The sequence below is a fragment of the Physella acuta genome, unplaced genomic scaffold (genome assembly GCF_028476545.2).
Source record: "Physella acuta isolate Inbredline_101_S28 unplaced genomic scaffold, ASM2847654v3 ptg000549l, whole genome shotgun sequence".
In the NCBI taxonomy this organism is placed as follows: domain Eukaryota; kingdom Metazoa; phylum Mollusca; class Gastropoda; family Physidae; genus Physella; species Physella acuta.
This window is the reverse complement of record NW_026732068.1, coordinates 465,414-485,443: the sequence shown is the minus strand read 5'-3', so window position 1 is coordinate 485,443 and position 20,030 is coordinate 465,414. Positions and strand designations below refer to the sequence as shown.

Sequence of the window (20,030 nt, the reverse complement as noted above, 5' to 3'; positions counted from 1 at the left end):
CACCGTCACAAAATTACGGACCCCCCCCCCCCTCCCCCCTTAGAGTGTGACGTTATTTATGGACAGACCCCTATGCCAAAAGTGGCCATACGAGTTATTATTATTATTAATAAATAAGTTTAGATTTTGGAGCCAATATGTCGTGATTCAATATGACGGGAGCTAATTGACGGGGGGGGGGGGAGGCAATATGTCGGGGTCTTTTTGTCGGGGCTATTTTGACTGAGTTCTTTTGTCGAGGGCCGATTTATTTTGACGTTTTGGCCATGACTGTGCACCGTTCTCTTCTAGACCTCGACCAATATTGGCGTTTTCAACAAATAAGAGTTCTTTTCCGCTTTTAGCGTCGGGTGAGATTGTTTTACTTTTTTTTACCCCTGCCCTAGAGTAGCCTAGAGGCACATGACGCAACAACATTCAAATTTTACTTTCACCCCTCACTATTGTGTCTATTATGTGACATTCAACTATTTAATAAGATCTAGAATCTAGACTAGATCTATGTAGGATCTAGATTCTAGATCTACATCTATTTATTGTGTTATAAGTCAGATCAGTCAGATGACCACACACACACTGACAGATGAGAAGATGTCAACAATAAATTCAATTTAAATTGTATTAAAGTTAAAGTATTAAATTCAATAGGCCTAAGGATCATAATGAAAATACCGTCTCTTGTCGCTAGATCTACCATATCAAAATGTATGTAGATTCTACACGTTATTGAATTGTGTATTGAGTATTGATTGAGTATTGTTAAAGTTAATTGTAATGTAGGCTAATTTAATATATAATTTATTAAATTTATAAGACATAACATAAGATGATAAGAGTCTATTCTATTATAGTATAGGCCTAGATCTATCAGTAATGGTAATCTATCGTTTTAGGTAGGCCTACGTAAAATCGCCCGCGACTAGTAATGTGAAAAACAGGTGACTCCTTACCTTTTAATAATTATTTCACATTTTGAGGAGGATTTATGTTTTGAAAAATACAAAAATGTTTCCTTGTTTCATTTATGTAGTAGGCCTACCTGTTTTTAAACAATTGAATTAAAACTTTTCAGTAATAAATGAACCCCAGCGATGTTTCCCAACAGATGCAACCATGCTCATTTACTATAGCAGCCATCTCGTTAAAGTTTTATTTTTATAAACTTATTCTGGCCTTTATTGATATATTTAGCCATTGATTTAGGTTAATTATTCATTTATCTATAATATTTGACACAAACATATCACAATATACTTCTATTACAGCCTTGACAATGAGGTAACGTTTTCGTACATTAATAGCTGCGGGCGATTTTACGTACCCAAAACGATAGATTACCGTCTATATAAATATATGTTCTTTTATGTAGGCTCTATAGTATAGTACTCTATACTAATAATATCTATATAGCAGGCCCTATTATACTATTATTTTTACATAGGCCTAGTCTATCTATAGCCTAGCACTACAGACAAGGTATAGAATAGTAATTAGTATAGCTAGATATTAGATAGTGATAGTGTCTCTTTGTAGTAATAAGTATTAAGTAAGTTAACTAAAGTCAAGACAAATAGCTCTCAGTGTCTCAGAAGGATATTCATAGTTCCGTCGCAATTTTTTAGCTGACCAAATTTACTATTGGCTTAGGGCCTATCGTTTAATTAAGGTGCGTAAAATCGGCCGAGGCTAGTAGTGTGTGAAAAAGTTGCCTCATTGTTAAGGCTTTATTAAGAAGTATAGGCCTGTTGTCACATTGTGATATATTTATTTCTAATATTATAGGCCTAAATAACTGAACAATAAACCAAAATCAATTGCTAAATAAATAATAAATATATCAATATAGGCCAGAAATTAACTTTAGACAGCAGTTAATGCTAGCATGATTTGCTATATTAACAGCTGCCATCTGTAAGTTAGAGTGGTTCCCCTGAATCTCTAACTATAATTTTACAAAAAAAAAAGCTTAAACAAGATGGCTACTAAAATAAATGAGCTTGATTGCGTCTGATGAAAACATCGCTAACAAGTTTTAATACAATTGTTTAAAAACAGGTACATTAATGAAACATTTTTGCAACTTTCAAAACATAAATCCTCCTAAAAATGCTAAATAATTACTAAAATCTAATGAGTCACCTTTTTTCACATTGCTAGTCTCGGTCGATTTTACTTACCTAAAACGATAGATTACCATAGCCTATTTAGTTTTAAAATAAATTTATTGTCCTGTGCATGTGTGCATATTTTTTTATGAAGTGACCGCTAGGAAAAACTAAAAGCTTTTTCCCCCAGTGCTATCTGGCTGGCAAAACGCAATAACCTAAATAGCTGTGCAATGGGCTCAAATTAAATATCATTAATAGGTCTAAATAGCTACGTAAATTGGCAATGGACTTATCTTGCATGTACAACATTTCTACATTTTTATTTCCGTTGGGGTGGCAGAGGTGGTAGCGCATTGGATGGTTTGTTTTCATGGCGTGGTTTCCATTCCTTATTGGCTCTGGGATTTTATTTTGCTTTTTTTTTTGTTTTACTTTAGTGTTTGGGGTTTAGGGTTAGGCATTAGGGTAGGTTTAGGATTATGGTTAGGGTTCAGGGTTAGTATTAAGGTTAGATCTACAAAAAATTACTTCTATATAATATAACAGTACATATTGCATAAGTAGAGGAATTTAAGGATCACAGAAAAATGTGTAGCTCTGATTGGTTAGATTATCAATTTCAATATCCTTCTGATGGCTATTTGAAGTGAACTTCTAATAGCCGCAGCCTATGTATATTATATTTTGTTACTCAGTGATGATCCACTGAGTAACTTAATTCTAGTCAGGCAGGTCTACATTACCTTGTTTCATTCATTGTGTTGCAAATTGTGAAATTGTCACTAGAAAATATAGGCTTAGAGTTTAAGTAATGTAAAAATAATCATATTGCCAGATAAAAATGAGTTTCCATTAAAATTTAAAACTATACAAACTTCTAGAGGGGCTACTAAATTAAAAATAAGCATAGTGTCTTAAGTTCTGAACACTACTCACTACCGGTTCTGAAATTTGATGTGTGTGCTTTAAAATTTAAAAAGTAGCCTCAGTAGAGTTTTAGTCAGATAATTACTAATTAGGTCTAATAATAATAAAGACATCCTCTTGAGTCTAGATCTAGGTTAAATTGACAAAAAATTAGGCCTGTAGTTCATGTAATTCTCTAACTAAACAAACTAGAATTTAACTACACAGCTAGTTATCCTGCAGATCCAGGCCTGGGGGTTGCTACTCATGCTTTATGTAGTTTAATTGACTGCTTTTTTTTTCTCAAAATGCCATTTTTTAAATCACGCAGTTATCAATATCATAAAGTGATATTTTAAAATTAAAATATACAAAAGTAACCTTTAGGCCTAATTAACTGTTCTATTGTCTTTGTTATACAGGGTATTTTGGTTACAAATCAATTCACTCAATGGCCAAACTCAGTCATGATGATGTTATGAAAGTGGTCAAATCTGTTGTACCACCACTTGATTACAGTATGCATAAAGGACAAGCAGGCAGAGTAGCTGTTGTTGGTGGCTGTAAGGAGTGAGTTGTTTACATTTACTATTCATTCAGGATGTAAACTATTACTGATAGATCTGGCTATATTTCCTTTATATTTAAGGTTTTTGGCAATAGTTATGAAAATATTCCAGCAAATTATTTTAAAACTTAACCATAACATGTAGCCTACACTATGCTTCTCAGTGTGCTTACAATTTATGCTATCTCAAATCTTACTGATAAAGCAGGATGTCTATATAGACCTAATATGAATGTAGAGCTGCATGATGTGGATGAATACTTTAAAGTCTGTAACCAGGCATGCTGGACAAAATTTCTGGTATTGAACTTAAAAAAATTAACTGTCCTTTACAGATACACTGGTGCCCCATACTTTGCAGCAATTACTGCACTAAAAGTTGTAAGTTGTTTTTAATTATATATTTGATCTCCTTGATTTCCCCTAAGCTAATTTTTTTTTTCTTAAATTCCAATCCATAGCTAAATTTAATATTTTATACTGAATCAAGTTCAATAATTCTCATTATATTTTGGATCATCAGGGAGCAGACCTGTCACATGTATTTTGTGTGTCTGATGCTGCAACAGTGATAAAAAGCTACAGCCCTGAATTAATTGTCCATCCATTATTGTAAGTTAGTTGGCAGTTTATTCATAATTACAATACTGAAATAGAATACCATACACTAACATAGGTCATAGAGGCTTAGAGAACAAAGATTCCTTTATTTTCATAACAGGGACCAGTTAAATGCTGTGTCAAAAATTTCGGAGTGGCTCCCAAGATTTCATTCTCTTGTGGTTGGACCAGGGCTTGGTAGAGATGAGAATATACTAACTGCAGCATCGGTAAGTCGCACATTGCTTCTCATTTATGTTACAAACAACAAGCTAAAAGCTACCTTGGAAAAGGTTTTTACTTAACTGATGTTTGCAAAAATTAAATCCTTTCGCTTCCAAATAACAAGCACTTCTTTTTGATTAGGGGGTTATACAAAAAGCTAAAGAACAGAAAATACCTATAGTGATTGATGCAGTAAGTATGTTTCATTTAAAATAATGAGAATAATTTGCATTTTATTTTAGAGTAAGAAATTCATATAAAAAAAATAAATGTTTGTAAGATGTCATTTTTAATATGGATGTAAATTTCTATTACTAGGATGGCATTTTCTTGGTGACTCAAGATCCTTCTGTAATTGATGGGTACACTGGTGCGGTTTTGACACCTAATGTTGCAGAGTTTGAACGCCTTTATAAAAGAGTTGTAAGTAGATTAACATTTTTGTTTAACAATTTATGCTTTAATTTATAGGGTTTGATTATTTTTACGTGGTTGTAAAAAAGGTTTTATAAAAAATATTTTAAAAATAAAAATACAGAATCTTTAGTTTTATGTAGATAATTAAAATATTTTTAAAAATATCAACTCATAAATATTAACTCTTAATATTATATTTAGCTTCACTGTGACCCTGACCCAAATAAGCCAATGGAAATGACCACTGAACTCTCTAAAAGACTAGGCAATGTAACTATCATCCATAAGGGACATGAAGACATCATTACCAATGGAGAACATGGTAGTACCAATTTAATTTTCTTTAAATGTAAATTATCTCAACAATTAAATTTTGCAACACTTAATGATGACCTAGCGGTAGAGCGCTAGACCACTAACCCGAAAGTCTCAAGTTTGAATCGGGCTCTAGGCAGTAGAATGTCACTGAGTCCACATAGCTCTGATGGGTACCTAACTTGCGTTAAAGATAGTAAAGGCAGCTGGGCATAGTTCTAACCACACTATCCCTTCATATGCCAAGGTCACAGAAATATGTGAACTCTACTTCACTTGCTCCATGGACTGCCAGATTTGAAAAGAAAACTTTACTTTGCTTACACTTTTTAAATATGTTTTATTAAGTCTAATCATCTTTATAATCTTGTTTTGATAAGTATAAATTAGTATTACTTATTTACTGCTTAAACTTAAGTAAACTTCTGTTATTAAAAGTGTGAACACCTTTAATATTGACAGTGATAGCGTGCTCAGAAACAGGAAGTCCAAGGCGATGTGGTGGCCAGGGAGATTTATTGTCAGGCTCGCTGGGCATATTTTTATGTTGGGCTAGACAGTCATGTGATATAATAAATAAAAGGTGGGTCTGAATAATGTTTTATATTCATGACTAAACTAGTAACAGTTGAACTTGCATTTATAATTAAAACGCAAGACATTTCTTTTAGAAGTGTAATAATAAATCACCTCTTTTTGTTTTGAAATATATTTTGAAACAATTTTTCTTCATTCAGCTTGATATGGCTAATTCAAGTGAAGATATTTGGCACTTATTTTTTCAGTGGTGTAATGAAATCAGACTGCTATGGAATGTGCGCCGCTTATGCTGCATGCGTTCTAACACGTGAATGTAACAGAAGGGCTTTCATGGAGCATGGCAGATCTATGACAACTTCAGACATGATTTCTGTGATACACACATCATTTGAGTCTTTGTTTTCATGATATCTGGTTGGTTATTTAGTTTATTAAATTTGATATAATTGAAGATGTATGGTACGCTGCAAACATAATCAGGCAAAATGTGTTCAATGACAATTTCTTATAAATGATATATTAGACATTTTATAATTTTTAGTACATGTCGATGTCAATTGGTTATTAGATATATAAATGGCAGAAGTTTATTATCTTCTGAGGACCCTAAAAGACAGTATTGGTATACAAAAAAATACAGACCACAATTAAAAAACATGGCATTCAAATCTCCAAATCTCAAAAGAAGACATTTGTATGTTGTATGTTAACACTATTCAAGATTGACTTTCTATCACATGTACACCAACAGAACAAAAATATCTAAATAGTCAGAAGTATTTTTTGCTTGATTATCACACATCCATGTTTTGGTTATCTAATCATCCTCTGCTGTTTGTATAACAATATGCAATTTTATGGATGTTGAAACAGACTTACTGGTACTAGTTCAGGCATACTTTGTTGATATTCTGTTCTTTCAGAGGCAACTGCACCAAACGGTTTGACTAAACATTCTTTTTTCTTGGTTGAATTCATTGAAAAAGTTAATTGTGTTATGAGAACCAACAGTTGCTGATGGCTATGCTTTGAGAAGAGATGTCTATTTTATTCTCTTGCCTCACCTTTAGATAATGGTTGTTCTGAAAATGTTTTTCTTACTTAGTTTCTGTATTCAAATTAAAAATAAATCAAACAGGGGTGCCAACTTAGTACTGCGTTATAGAATATAACCAGAACCTAAGACTATTATATCTGGTCTGTGCACAAGAGATAACTCTAAGAGAAACTTGAAACTCAAGACTCCTAATTGCTCCTAAAAGTTGAACTACTGTTGAAGAAGCTTTATCGTGCAAGGTTGACATATTCCAATGCATCAACAGTTGCTTTTTGAAGTTGTACAAAAAAAATTACAGTCTATGTGTACATTTTCTAGCGTGTCCATTAAAACATTTGAAAGTCCTTTATCTTTTAGATCAGTTACACCTATAAACTGTAGGAAACCTTCCCTTATTTTCTTTGTCGTTATCATAGTAACGAAAATTGCTCCATACCAAAATAATTTGCCTGAAGTAATTTTCACAACAATCTTTTGAACAATTAATTTGTTGCACACATTTATCACTTCATTCTGAATTGTGGGACTTAAGTATCTTGCATTTTTTGAAGAATTTTCTAGATGATGTTTAAATGGTACGTCTCCGCCCATTGCTCTGTATTGAGCTAAAAAGAGCTAAAAATTTCTGCCATTTTCATCAGGATTCTCCAACTGAAAATTTCCAATATTTTTTTCCTGATTTTGGGAATTGCTCTTTTATGATATTCACATTGCTGGTGCTCATTAAACTTGTCTCTTGCCTTTTTCCAGTTTGAAAATTGAATTTTTGAAAGCTTACCCCAAAGGCTGACTACCTACACCACCTAATTCAAACTAAACGCAACACAATATTTGCAAAATGCGCTATCATTTGGAGTAAGCCAACCAGTTCCACCTAAATAGCCACAAATATTGAAACTTTAAATTTCTTTGTCCACTTGCTGGAAATTTAAAAAGTTCATTAGGATGTCAGATGTTTTCTAACAAATACAAAAGTATATTATCTGTTGTAACTCCTTTTATAAAATTGCCAATATCGTTTGCGTAAGAAACAGTAGGTGGTGTTGAATTTATGGAAATTTCTTGATATAATGTACTTTAAGAAGTACAAAATTCATCCCTCCCTCATCCTCTTCCATACCTGTTAACTGATCTAACCTTAATCAACTTTCCCTTCGCCTAATGATTGTTGTTTAAGCACTAAATGATAGCATCTGCCATCTTTATCATTATCAGTAATACTTATCTTTTTAAAGAAATAAGGTAATGAAGTAGTTTTCAGTTTCCATGTTCTATCTGCCATCAGTGAAATGAATTTCAAATGGTTTGAAGTTGAAAAAAACATACATTTTATAAAACCAATATGGGAATAATAAAATCGCTCCTTAATCAATTCATTTGTTTTTAATTTTCTAGACGCTTTCCGTTTGCGCTACATATTAAAAATAAAGAGCTACCCACGTAGCCCACCCCTGCCCTTCAACACTCCTTAAGGTGGCACATACGGCCAGAACGTGGTGTCCTTACTAAATCTGACAAGGTCATAGCTAACATGTTCTTACAAAAGATAATGTGGAATAGTCAGTATATCTAATGAGTAAAGCCTTGAAAAATATTTTTGACAAAAATGAGTACTTCTGGAAATAAAAAAATGACACAAACTGTAGGACTAATCTAAGCCCAAATATCAAATACACAGCTATAATACTTTACATACATTTAAAAAGTATGTATGGCTATAGTTTGAACCACTCTAATATTACTAATCAAAATGGTTTGCCCAGGGTATTGAATAAAAAATAGGCTAAAATTTTGAGTTAACGGCAGAACATGAACACATATATCTAAAAAAGTATAACACTTAGTTAAGACCTGCATATGGGAGTGAGTGTGCAAAATTTCAAGACAATTGAGTAATAATTGTGGAAAATAACTGGAAGACGATTTGCAAACTTGTCGTTTTTCGCAAACTTTTGTATAGAAAAAAATTACACTTTTCTTGCCTGAAAATATTCAATGCCCTCCAGCTAGGAATGGATGGCCTTCTCTTTCAGCTGCTTTTTCATCAGCAACTAGTCTGCTGCGCCTTCTGGCCTGGCGGAGAGCTTTGGAAGCTAAAAGTGTTTGTCTCTGAGCATTTTTAACACGTACAATATCGGCGTTTTTGCAATATGTCCGACATAATTGTCCTGGGTGTATGACCATCATCCTAAGCATGGCCATCAGACTAGTGCAACCATCATTAAAGATGGCTACAGCCACTGCTACAGCAGTCTCCACAGTTTTCATACCATGATTTTTTTTCTTGGGACACTGCTTCCAGATCATATTATTTAGGGACTCGTTCTGGTTTTGAGTATATCCACCGAGACATTTTGTTAGCAGTTCTGTCTTTGCAAGATCTTTCCAGACAAGTCTATTGGTTTCCATGACTGCAGTAAGGAGGTAATGATGAGATGTATGCTTGTATTCTTTGCCTTCTATGATAGCCTTCAAATAAGGACACCAAACAGGGTTACAAAAGTTGTGTACATGTTTCTCACAGATGATACCTTATAGAAAAATACTGCCCAAACAGCTGCCCTCATCTTCACAATATCATTCTTATTTTCTCTGATTGCATTTCCATAATAAGATTGCAATTTATCAATAGAGGCATCAGTTAATCTTCCCATAATAAGATTGTAATTTATCAATAGAGGCATCAGTTAATCTTCCCATAATAAGATTGTAATTTATCAATAGAGGCATCAGTCAGTCTACCCTTCCCACCTAGCCTCTTTCCATCAGGCAACACTTCTTTTGTGTTCTTTTTTAGGTTTCGGAGTCTGGTTCCAACTCTCTTCTGCACGTGACCGACACATTCCAGTTTTTCAATCAACTTCTCACCATAAGGTTTACTGTCACATACATTCTTATATGTGTTAGTATCCCCATCTCCAATAAAACCTGTATATCTAAATTTGTACTGCTCAACTGATCTTCCAAACATATTGCATGTACCACTCGCTTCCATGGATCCGCTAGAACCCTCATGCGTCAATGTGCAGTCTGCACCATGGTTGGCTTCCCATTGTGTATATTTGTCTGTACTATGGTCCTGTTGTTTCCAAAAGTCACATGATTTGCATATTTTACTCTTGTGTATCAAGGACCTTTCCATTGGTCATGCCAATAGCTGTCACTACACCTATTTTGGATGAGTGGCCTAATGTCATCCAAGTCCCATCACACGAAACATTAATATCTCTAACCTCCTCATCTTCTATCTCCTCTGACTGACCATATTCCAGTGCAGCAGCTGACTGCATACTAATCTTTTGTACATATGTACAGGCTGCATGCAAGGTTTTCTTTATGGTTACATAGCTACTCTCAGCCACTGGTTTTGGCAAGTCCATTACACAGCAGAAAATCTCTAGCTCTGCCCTGTCTGCGCCAATGCTTCGCATGGCAAATGCAGTTCGTCGGCTTACTGCATTTACAATAGAGTTGCCTACAGCTATCTGTGGTAATGAGGAGAAAGCAGGCTGACTGTTACAGTTCTTATTGCTACAATTAAATAGCAATGTGCTGGCTACTCCCTTACGTTCTTTTTCAATCAGCCTTACAGTTGATTGGCAATAGCGACAAATCAAATGTGATGAGATCATTGCACTAAGTATTGCTATATCTACAATTCTATTTCCTTCTGGAATTTCTAAATCATCAATATCTAGTACTACACAATCTTCTACTTCTATATTTTTACATTCATTTGTACAATTTAATTTCTCTTCTGTCTCCTCCTCTGCACTAGAGTCAAACATCACTGAATAGACATCTTGTATTTTTTGTTCTGATCTAGATCTAGTAGGTGTGTCAAACTCTTGTTTACATTCAACCTCTACTGAGTCTGCTTCTATGGGAAAGGAATCAGCCAAATCCTTGTGACCTACCTTTACCTTATCATTTTTAACAGATTTATTCCTATTAGCTTCAGTATATTTGTCACAGGCCTTTTCCCTACCTTATATAATACACACACAAAAACCACAAGTCAAGCCTTGTTCCCGTTGTTTTTCATATTTTATTTTGGTTCATACAGGCATTGTGTTCATTATCAGACTACGCCATCTTCTTCCTCGCCTTCTCTCCTCGTTCCTTCCTCTCGCGCATGGGCACAGTCACCCTGTCTCCCTGATCCAATATCGCCTTTCAACACACACACACCCAACATACATTCCATTAACATTTCACTGTTACATATGCCCTTTCTACCCTTTAAAAAATTAATTCATTAATTTTTTCTTATATACATCACATTCACTATAAAATCCTCATTATACATGTAACAGTTAAATGAAAATCATATTGAAAAAGAAACTTGCTAATGAACATCCTAAATTATTTTATATGTACTGTAACGAACACCAATCTATCAGCCAGATAGTTGGCGAACGCTCCCGGGTTCGTTTAAATGATTATACACAGATGGCGACAAGCCTAAATAAAAGAAAGCTAACACAGCAGTTCACTAGGACTCGTACTTGATGTCTAGGGGAAACACTAGAGAAACTACTGATGCCAACAATACATTTAATCTGCATATAACTTTTAATGAGTGTACAAAGTCGTGGCAGAACACTAGATTTATACAGGATAAAATAGATTTACAGAATGAACAAAACCCAACTTACAATTTGTGGGGAAAAATAATATGATACACTATCACAGCTTTTAACACTTCAGAAAAATCACCACAGTTTACACAACGCTGCTATAAGCATAAAGAATTACTTAACCACAAGTAATATAAGAATATGCTGCTTAAACTACTTAGTACTACACGGCGACACACAGGGCTTATTATCTCTCAAAGATGTCTGGTCAAGTAACTGCCTAGATAAAGGTGTGCGCGGTCTATTTATCGACTTGGGCAACATGGAAGGTCACCTTCAAATCATAAGGCTATTGGTTGAGGTATCACCTGGTCCGAATCAACCAATCGTCTCATAATGGAAAAATACTGAGTCTAAGACTTTCTTAAGACAGTGGAAAAAACCAGTGATTACACCACAGACCATATATGGTATAGTAACAAATGTAAAAATAAAATTTACCAGACCTAAGTAGGTCACAGTACACTTACCAAATTAAAACAATGATATACTTAAAATACATGGCAAAATGCAAAGATTCACTTATCTAATAAGTATCGCCATTAAGGAAAATTGTAACTAAGGTAAACCTTATTAGTTTGCATTATTTAAAACATGATCTATCAGGTTAAGTTCAATAATTGCTTCAGGCTTCTTTACATCTATTTCTGCCAATTCTAGCCTTGTATTCATGCATTTGCGAATATCAAAAATGATCTGGTTTATGTCACCAGTGTTGTTAATTCTAGCTTCTCTTATGGTCTTTCTCTAATAGTCTTCTGTCTTTCCAAAATGTTTCATCAATCTTTCTTTTACTAGGTCATAGTCTTCTTTTTCAGCCTCAGTCATACTTGCTATTATGTCAATAGTCTCTCTTGTCAAATTAGTCAATAAAGCCTGTGCCTTCCCAGCAGATGAATAATTAAAACTCCTACATGTCTGTTCAAAGAGTATTAAGTAAGTTTCCACACTTTCTTCCTGTGGTTTAAATGTTCTGAATTTAGGCTTCCAATTGTCCATTTTGTTAACCTTACTGTCTTGAGATTGGTTACTTTTAATTTTTTCTAATTCTAACTCATGCTGTCTCTGTTTTTCTCTATTTTCTAAATGTCTCTGTTTTTCTCTATCTTCTAATTGTCTTTGTTTTTCTTTGTCTTCGGCCTCCTTTTTAACTTTTTCCATCTCAGCCTCCATTTTAACTCTTTCCTTCTCAGCCTCCATTTTAACTTTTTCCTTCTCAGCCTCTACCTTAGCTAGATCTAGTTCCCTATCAGCCTCTATTTTAGCCCTAGCTAATTCCCTCTCCAAAGCTCTGTCCTCCCTTTCAATTGCATCAGCTATCTTCTTTTCTACCCAATTTGCCTTCTCTGCCCCAGTGTATCCTAACGAATCAGCCAACTCAATGTATTTGGCGTAGTCCTCCATCGTAATGATGCAAGAAAAGTTATTCAGTTACAATACTAAATCTAGATTCAGCAATTCATTTAATTTTGGGTCCTCAGTTTCCGGGAATGTATATGATCGGCCATCCTCTTTCTTCACCTCGGCCGTCACATTGACCGACCTAATTGTTACTTCATTACTGCTGGTATTGATCAGTTCGATGCACTGTGCCGACTTTTTTACCTCGATGTTCTGTGGTACTCCTACCAGAGTGTTAGGCGGTACAAAAATTTCCTCATCCAATACATTTGCCACTAACCCTAGGACCAGTCCATTTTCCGCAGATGTGTATGTCCGCAGTAACATGACGCCTGCCCTCAGTGCGGCGCCACATGGTTCTATCATCACATCACCATTCACGCTTCTATCCCCAATTTGTAGTGTGATTGCCTTGACCGTGTTTGCCGGGATTGATGTCCTTCCTCTGGTCTTAGCAAACCTGGCCAACTTGGATCCCCGACCTGGTGTGGGCGATCCGACAACTTTTGTAAGAAATTCTGGCAACTGGCCAAGGATGTTCATGCCCAACAGGCAAGGTATATTTGACACATTTGTCTCTAGGTTGTGTTTCGTAACGAACACCCCAACCTGCTTCAACCTGTATCCCGCCACCACCACATCTGCCAGAAAATAGCCACAGTATGGAATGGTTAATCCATTAGCTGCCGTTAGGCGCATGCATGTGTCAGACCTTAAACTATGGTCTTTTCCTTTTATCCATTTGGTGTAAAATTGTTCCGTAATTGTCGTCACCTGGGAGCCTGTATCAACAATTGCCTTGACCGCGATGTCCCCGATCGTGATCATCATCTCGGGACAGACTCCAATCATTTTGTTCCTTAGGCCATAACCTCGCCCCTCTGTAGCCTGGCCCTGCCTAACAGAGGACGACCGTTTCCCTGACAGTACCGTGCCATATGTCCGGGTTGTGAGCAGGACAGGCAGATTGGTCGACCGTCAGCTGTCCACTGGAGTGATGGATTGGCAGGTCGCGGCTGTCTAACCTGTCTATGTTTTGTCCAGTTTTTGCCCTGATTCTCTGCTGTTGACCTGCTTTCTAACCTCTCCAACCGTTGGTCAACCTTATCCAGGTGAGCCAACAGTTGAGCCATCATGGTTTCCATCGTGCCGGTCCCTGTGGGTGGTGATTGTTTCTGTTCCGGCCCAGAGACTTTGTCTACCGAGCAGTTCGATTCGTCCTCATACTCGGACCTGCGGATCGCTGAGTTCCTGACCTGAAGGAAGGTCAACTGTGGGTCTTTGTACACCTCTTCCTTCAAATCTCTCCTTAAGATAGGGGTTGCTAGCCCTTCGATGAAATGGTCCCTCAGCAGGCGCACATCAATGTCGGGTGTTTTGCCTTTTACAGCGTCAAAGGCCCTGTTCATTCGGTGTGAATATTCCATCACACTCTCCGCCAGTCTCTGCTTTAAGCCTACGAACCCCGATAGCAGTTGCGATCCCGACCGTCTCTCCCCAAAGGTCTCCACAATTAGATCTAGCACCTTATCTGGATCTGTTTGGAGGGCTTTATCGTGGCATTTGACCTCCGCCCTAACCGTCTCCCCTATACTGCTCATCAACAACCTTAATCTTTCCTCTGGTGACATGTATCTCGAGGCCCAGGCAGCTTTGACCTCTTCACTGAACCTGTTGGTTAAGGTTGGATCACCGTCCCCGTAAAATTTGTTGATGTGGGACTCTCTGGGCAGGACCACAATATGGGTCGGCTTTTCGTCCAGATTAGACATTCTAATTTTAATTCTTTGAGTAAAAAAAGACCTTTCCTACCGTTTATGTAAGAATACTTTTCCCTGTTCCTGATTGTCCGAATTCACACACGAAACACAGTTATTAACTAGGTTGACAATGGGTGCCGCTAGCGGTTGGTCTAGTTGAATTCCACTGCCGACAGCGCCAAATGTTACCGAGTCTATTTACTTGTAGTGCCAAATGTTACCGAAGGTATTTACTCGTGCTATCTTTGACCAGCACACAACATCGACCACAATACAGATACTCGGAAGTGCAGGTTTACATTGATCTCTTTATTACATGAATCAATAGAAATGCTCCACATAACAATGCATCAATGTTCCACAAGAATACAATGAACCAACTGACCCCCACTGTCCTCACTAGTCCTCACATATCAGAATGCACGTGTCCATCGTTCCTATTCTCACAAATCACAACACGTCCACACAGTTCAGTCTTCAACTCGGTCCTGCGCCTTCTCCAAAATACGCCGTCTTATTATATCCCCTCGTATTCGTAATCCTTTCCATTCGTTGCATCAGACTATGAACTACGCAGTTCTGTCGTATCGCTTCCCAAACTACGCAATGGCTTTGTGTTCGTTATCAGTCCACACCCCCTGTATCAGTTGCATCAGCCCAGTTTGGCCTTGATCGTGTCTTTAGTTGACAGACTGTATTGTGTTCTTATCGTCTTTAGTAACTACACTAGTTACATAATGAATGTGGATAATTGTTTGCCTGTAGTCGCCTGTGTATGGCATGTAAATTGTCAATGTATACGTTTTGTAGTTCTCTGGTTAGGTTATAAATTGTGTCAATTTCAGTAAGTCTATTTTGTTTACGTCCTCTAAAAATAAGTCTACCACATCTCCCCTTAGGCTAGGTCATCTGTGTCTAAATTAAGGTTACTGTCATTGTGAAGCGTCTTTGCCCATTTGTTGTTTGTTATGTCGTCATACGTCCTTTGTCTCTTTAATGGAATAGGTGTATTGTTGGTAGAGGTATGGTCTGTTTGTTTGTCAGTCTCCAATGTGGGTTGTCCGGTTTGTCTGTCGGTCACTGATGAGGTGTCGGCTGGTGTTGTTTGGTTGTTGTGTGCTACCCTATAGCGTCTCCTTAAATTATCTAGTCTTGTGAATACTTTCCCGCATGCTATACAGTGATGTCTATATATGTCTACCACATCTCTCCTTAGGTCATCTACAGGTATAACATCTGTGTCTAAATTAAGGTTACTGCCATTGTAGAGTCTCCTTAAATTATCTAGTCTTGTAAATACTTTCCCGCAGGCTATACAGGGATGTCTTTGCAAAAGTTGTGAACATGTTTCTCATCAGATGAGCCCTTATAGAAAAATACTGCCCAGACAGCTGCCCTCATCTTCACAATATCATTCTTATTTTCTCTGATTGCATTCCCATAATAAGATTGTAATTTATCAATAGAAGCATCAGTCAGTCTACCCTTCCCACCTAGCCTCTTTCCATCAGGCAACATTTCTTTTGTGTTGTTTTTTAGGTTTCGGAGTCTGGTTCCAACTCTCTTCTGCACGTGACCAACACATTCCAGTTTTTCAATCAACTTCTCACCATAAGGTTTACTGTCACATACTTTCTTATATGTGTTAGTATCCCCATCTCCAACAAAGCCAGTATATCTTGTACTGCTCAACTGATCTTCCAAACATATTGCATGTACCACTTGCTTCAATGGATCCGCTTGAGCCCTCAAGCGTTAATGTGCAGTCTGCACCATGGTTGGCTACCCATTCTGTATATTTTTCTGTATTATGGTCCTATTGTTTCCAATAGTCACATGATTTGCATATTTTTCTCTTTACTTGTGTATCAAGGACCTTTCCATTTGTCATGCCAATTTTGTATGAGTGGCATACTGTCATTCATGTACCATCACAAGAAACATTGATTTCCCAAATCTCCTCACTGTGGTGGGGGGAATTGACTTCTCTTCTTATTCTATTAATTTCCTTCTTACATACGAACATATATTTAATACTGGGACGAGGACGAGAATACTCTTGATTCCGTGCATTAAATAAGACAACTCGAAGATCAGTTTGATTCACAACATTTAATTATTACACATCTGATGCTTGAATATAATAGGCTTAACACAATATATACTTCTTGTCTACACCTACTGTTCAATGTTTCCTACACTATTGTCACTACACTGTTTCCTAACTCTACACTTGTATACGTCCTCTCACTATAAAGTCTCAACCCCGACTGCCTAGCTTCTACTGTCTCCTAACCCTCATCGTCCTCACTTTTTTGTCTTGTCCATCCGGTCTAACCTAATTTGCATGTCGCCACAGTTCTGGAGTACCTGATTAAAATGTCAAACCCTGCTAATAAACTACCCCCATTACGGTCACCCAGGCCAACTAGATACGTGTCTGCTACACCTACCCCCCACAATGATGTCGCCCGTAATTACCATCTAATTCTAACCCATGCTTCGTCGATCGTCTCCGTTACGTACATTGTCTATCCTACACCTGCATCTACGCCATCACACTCACCTTCTATCTCCTTTGACTGCTCATATTCCAATGCAGCAGCTGATTCCACGCTAATCTTTTGTACAGTGGTACAAGCTGCATGCACTGTTTTATTTATAATTATATAGCTACTTTTAGCCACAGGTTTTGGCAAGTCCATTACACCACAGAAAGTCTCTTGCTCTGCCCCATCTGCGTCAATGCTTCACATCGCAAATGCAGTTCATCAGTTTTTTACATTTACAAATGAGTTGCCTACAGCTATCTGTGGTGATGAGGTTAAAGCAGGCTGACTGTTAAAGTTCTTATTGCTACAATTAAATAACAATGTGCTGGATAGTACTTTTCTTTCTTTTCAATCAGCTTTATGGTGGAGTGACAATAGCAACAAACTAAATGCAATGAGATCATACGACTAAGTATTGCTATATCTACAATTCTATTTCCTTCTGGAATTTCTAAATCATTAATATTTACAGTCTTCTACTTCTTCTTTATCAAATTCATTTGTACTACTTAACCCTTTATCTACTGACGGTACTTATAAGTACCACTTTAATTAAGTGCCTGTATTATTTTTAATTTAATACAAATTTTACAAATTATTAATGTAATTAATAGTATAATCTCCCCTGAGTCGCAGGTAGTCGGAGATATCAATGTTTTTTTTTAATTAATGGTGTGGCGCTTGTTCAATGTCTTGCTATATCGGTAGTTCACAATTTTTCTGTACATTTCTCACACACGTTCCTGATTTCCCTTTGTTTTACCTTATTTTTCAAGTTTTCAACCCCAAATATTTTTTATTGGCACCTTCAATAGTCATGCAAACGCGTTTAACTTCTAGCTATACAATTTTAATCAAATTGCCTTTGTATTAGATCGATGTTTACAAGTGGACTTATAAGTACCGTCAGGGCACACGGTCATTTTTTTTAGGATTTTTAGAAAATGGCATATTTGTTAGGTGGAGTAACATAAATATTGTCTTGATAATTAATTATCGAAATGTACTCAAAAAATGATATTTACACATTTATAAGAAGGTTTGCATATGGTTTACCTAAGAAATATTGTAATTACATGTTAATTTCTAGAAGTAAAAAAATAACAAGAATAAAGGTATCAGTTGCAGGCTCGTTTACAAGGTTAAGTATATTTCATTTGTATAACAAAGCCTAGTTATAGTTGTAAGATTAAATTTGTTAATTATATTTACTGCAATAAACTGTCTTGCCTACAACAACTAGCAATTACATAATGTATACCTGTAGACTAGTAATAGTCCATACTTCTGCTTAGTCCATACTTCTGCATATAGTATAGATCTATAAGGTAAATTTTAATCAGTAAACAGAAAAGAGTAATCCACTACGGCTATCCTAAACACATTGAGTTCACTTCTATTTATGAACTTTGCACTGTAGTGTAGACTTGTCATAACACTCTAGTAGGCTACAATTATACTAGTATTACTAATAGTTGTGTGCTGAATGACTAGGCTTTTGTTTGTTTATGCGGCTCATTGTACTAGTTGTTGGAAGCTTCCAGCAAAAGCATATTCATTCCGGCAACCGTTGCTACACCAGAAAGACCACAGACAAGATTGAGGGAGCATGACATGTCAACTACTTTTGCTGTGTTTGAGGTCCAAGATGTGTTCCGATAGGAAAATCCAGTAAAAATCGTACTCAAAATATACTTTTGTGCTGTATTTATGTGTAAAAATTACAAAAAGTGATTGTTATAATGATTGCCATGTTATTAGTTAATAAATAGTATCGTTTGTTCCTGTTTTGTAAAAAAAAATTTTTTGATAAAAAATGTCCTAGATTACTGACGGTACTTATAAGTACCAATATCTGTTTGGGCCATTAAAAATGTATGAAACGAAATTTCCTTCGACATATGCTTTGAATGTGCAAAAAGCAATATAGTAACACATTGTTTAAGTAAAAATCTCATTCAGAACATAATTCCGTAAATAAAGGGTTTATTCATGAAACTTGCGTTTTTTAGGCTTAGAGGGCCAATACTTTCTATCAGAAGGCATAGTTTTGGTACAAAATGTTAGATAACAACAATGCTCACTGTATTTTTCTGAATAGGTGAATAAAAATTGTCACTATTGCAATGAAGATGTGTTCTGGCGAACACATTTTACCATCCTTCATGCACGGAGATGTTGATATCGGGAATCTCTGCTGATATTATTTCGTCAATTTTGTCGGGTGTAATTTTGTTAAACAACCAAACCAAAATATGCGAATGAGGCAAGCCTCTTATCTGCCATTCAATTGAATATATCCAGCAGCGTGTCTCCCCAAAAACATGATGCTTCACGATGAAATCCATCAAAGATTTTAATTTTTGTTTGAAGACATGTGCGATAATGTCATGACGATCCACAGGTGACTGTCCAGGTAAAAGAAGTTCTTTGATTTCATCCCACTTGCGATGGCACGTAAACGTGATGAATAGATCGGGATGGCCGTAGTTGCGAACATAGGTCATCGCATCCTGCGCGTACTCGTGTAAGCGCCTAGTGCTTCCTGTGAATGTAGCTGGCAAAATGACCATTTTCCCAATATTATTGGGATTGGCATCGGTAGTAATTGCGTCACGCAGATGGATGTATTCTTCTGAGCGCAGTTTGGCTTAATTCAGTCGAATAAACAGAAGTCGTTCTCTCTCAATTTTAGCGTACATGTCCACAATGTAGGCCCTACTGATGGAACAGTTGCCGACATTTTAAAATGTGATTCTCTTGATTTTCACGAATCATCAGTCGATAAGCATAGTACTTCATAGCACTAACTTTTTTATTCATCTCCTCATTTGTTTCTGGATTTATCTTTTAGATATTGAAATGATACCCATCTTCTCCTTGCCAAAATATTTTAAAATGTGATGCTCTTGATTTTCACGAATCATCAGTCGATAAGCAT

At 36.3% G+C, this 20,030-nt stretch overlaps 2 protein-coding genes across 2 annotated transcripts; one reads left to right on the top strand and one right to left on the bottom strand.

Moving 5' to 3' along the window:
* The first annotated feature begins 523 nt into the window (after nucleotides 1-523).
* On the top strand, nucleotides 524-6,222 carry LOC131946254 (ATP-dependent (S)-NAD(P)H-hydrate dehydratase-like). Its single transcript, XM_059306959.1, has 10 exons — nucleotides 524-705; nucleotides 3,437-3,584; nucleotides 3,918-3,963; nucleotides 4,106-4,194; nucleotides 4,304-4,412; nucleotides 4,549-4,599; nucleotides 4,726-4,830; nucleotides 5,026-5,146; nucleotides 5,602-5,722; nucleotides 5,925-6,222. Exons 1-10 carry the CDS (start codon nucleotides 663-665, stop codon nucleotides 6,085-6,087), a joined length of 996 nt encoding a protein of 331 aa, XP_059162942.1. The 5' UTR covers nucleotides 524-662; the 3' UTR covers nucleotides 6,088-6,222.
* Nucleotides 6,223-15,848: 9,626 nt separating this feature from the next.
* On the bottom strand, nucleotides 15,849-19,662 carry LOC131946277 (uncharacterized). The gene is made up of 3 exons (XM_059306968.1): nucleotides 19,247-19,662; nucleotides 17,104-17,285; nucleotides 15,849-16,234 (listed from the first exon to the last, which is right to left on the bottom strand). Exons 1-3 carry the CDS (start codon nucleotides 19,660-19,662, stop codon nucleotides 15,849-15,851), a joined length of 984 nt encoding a protein of 327 aa, XP_059162951.1.
* Between the last annotated feature and the right edge of the window lie 368 nt (nucleotides 19,663-20,030).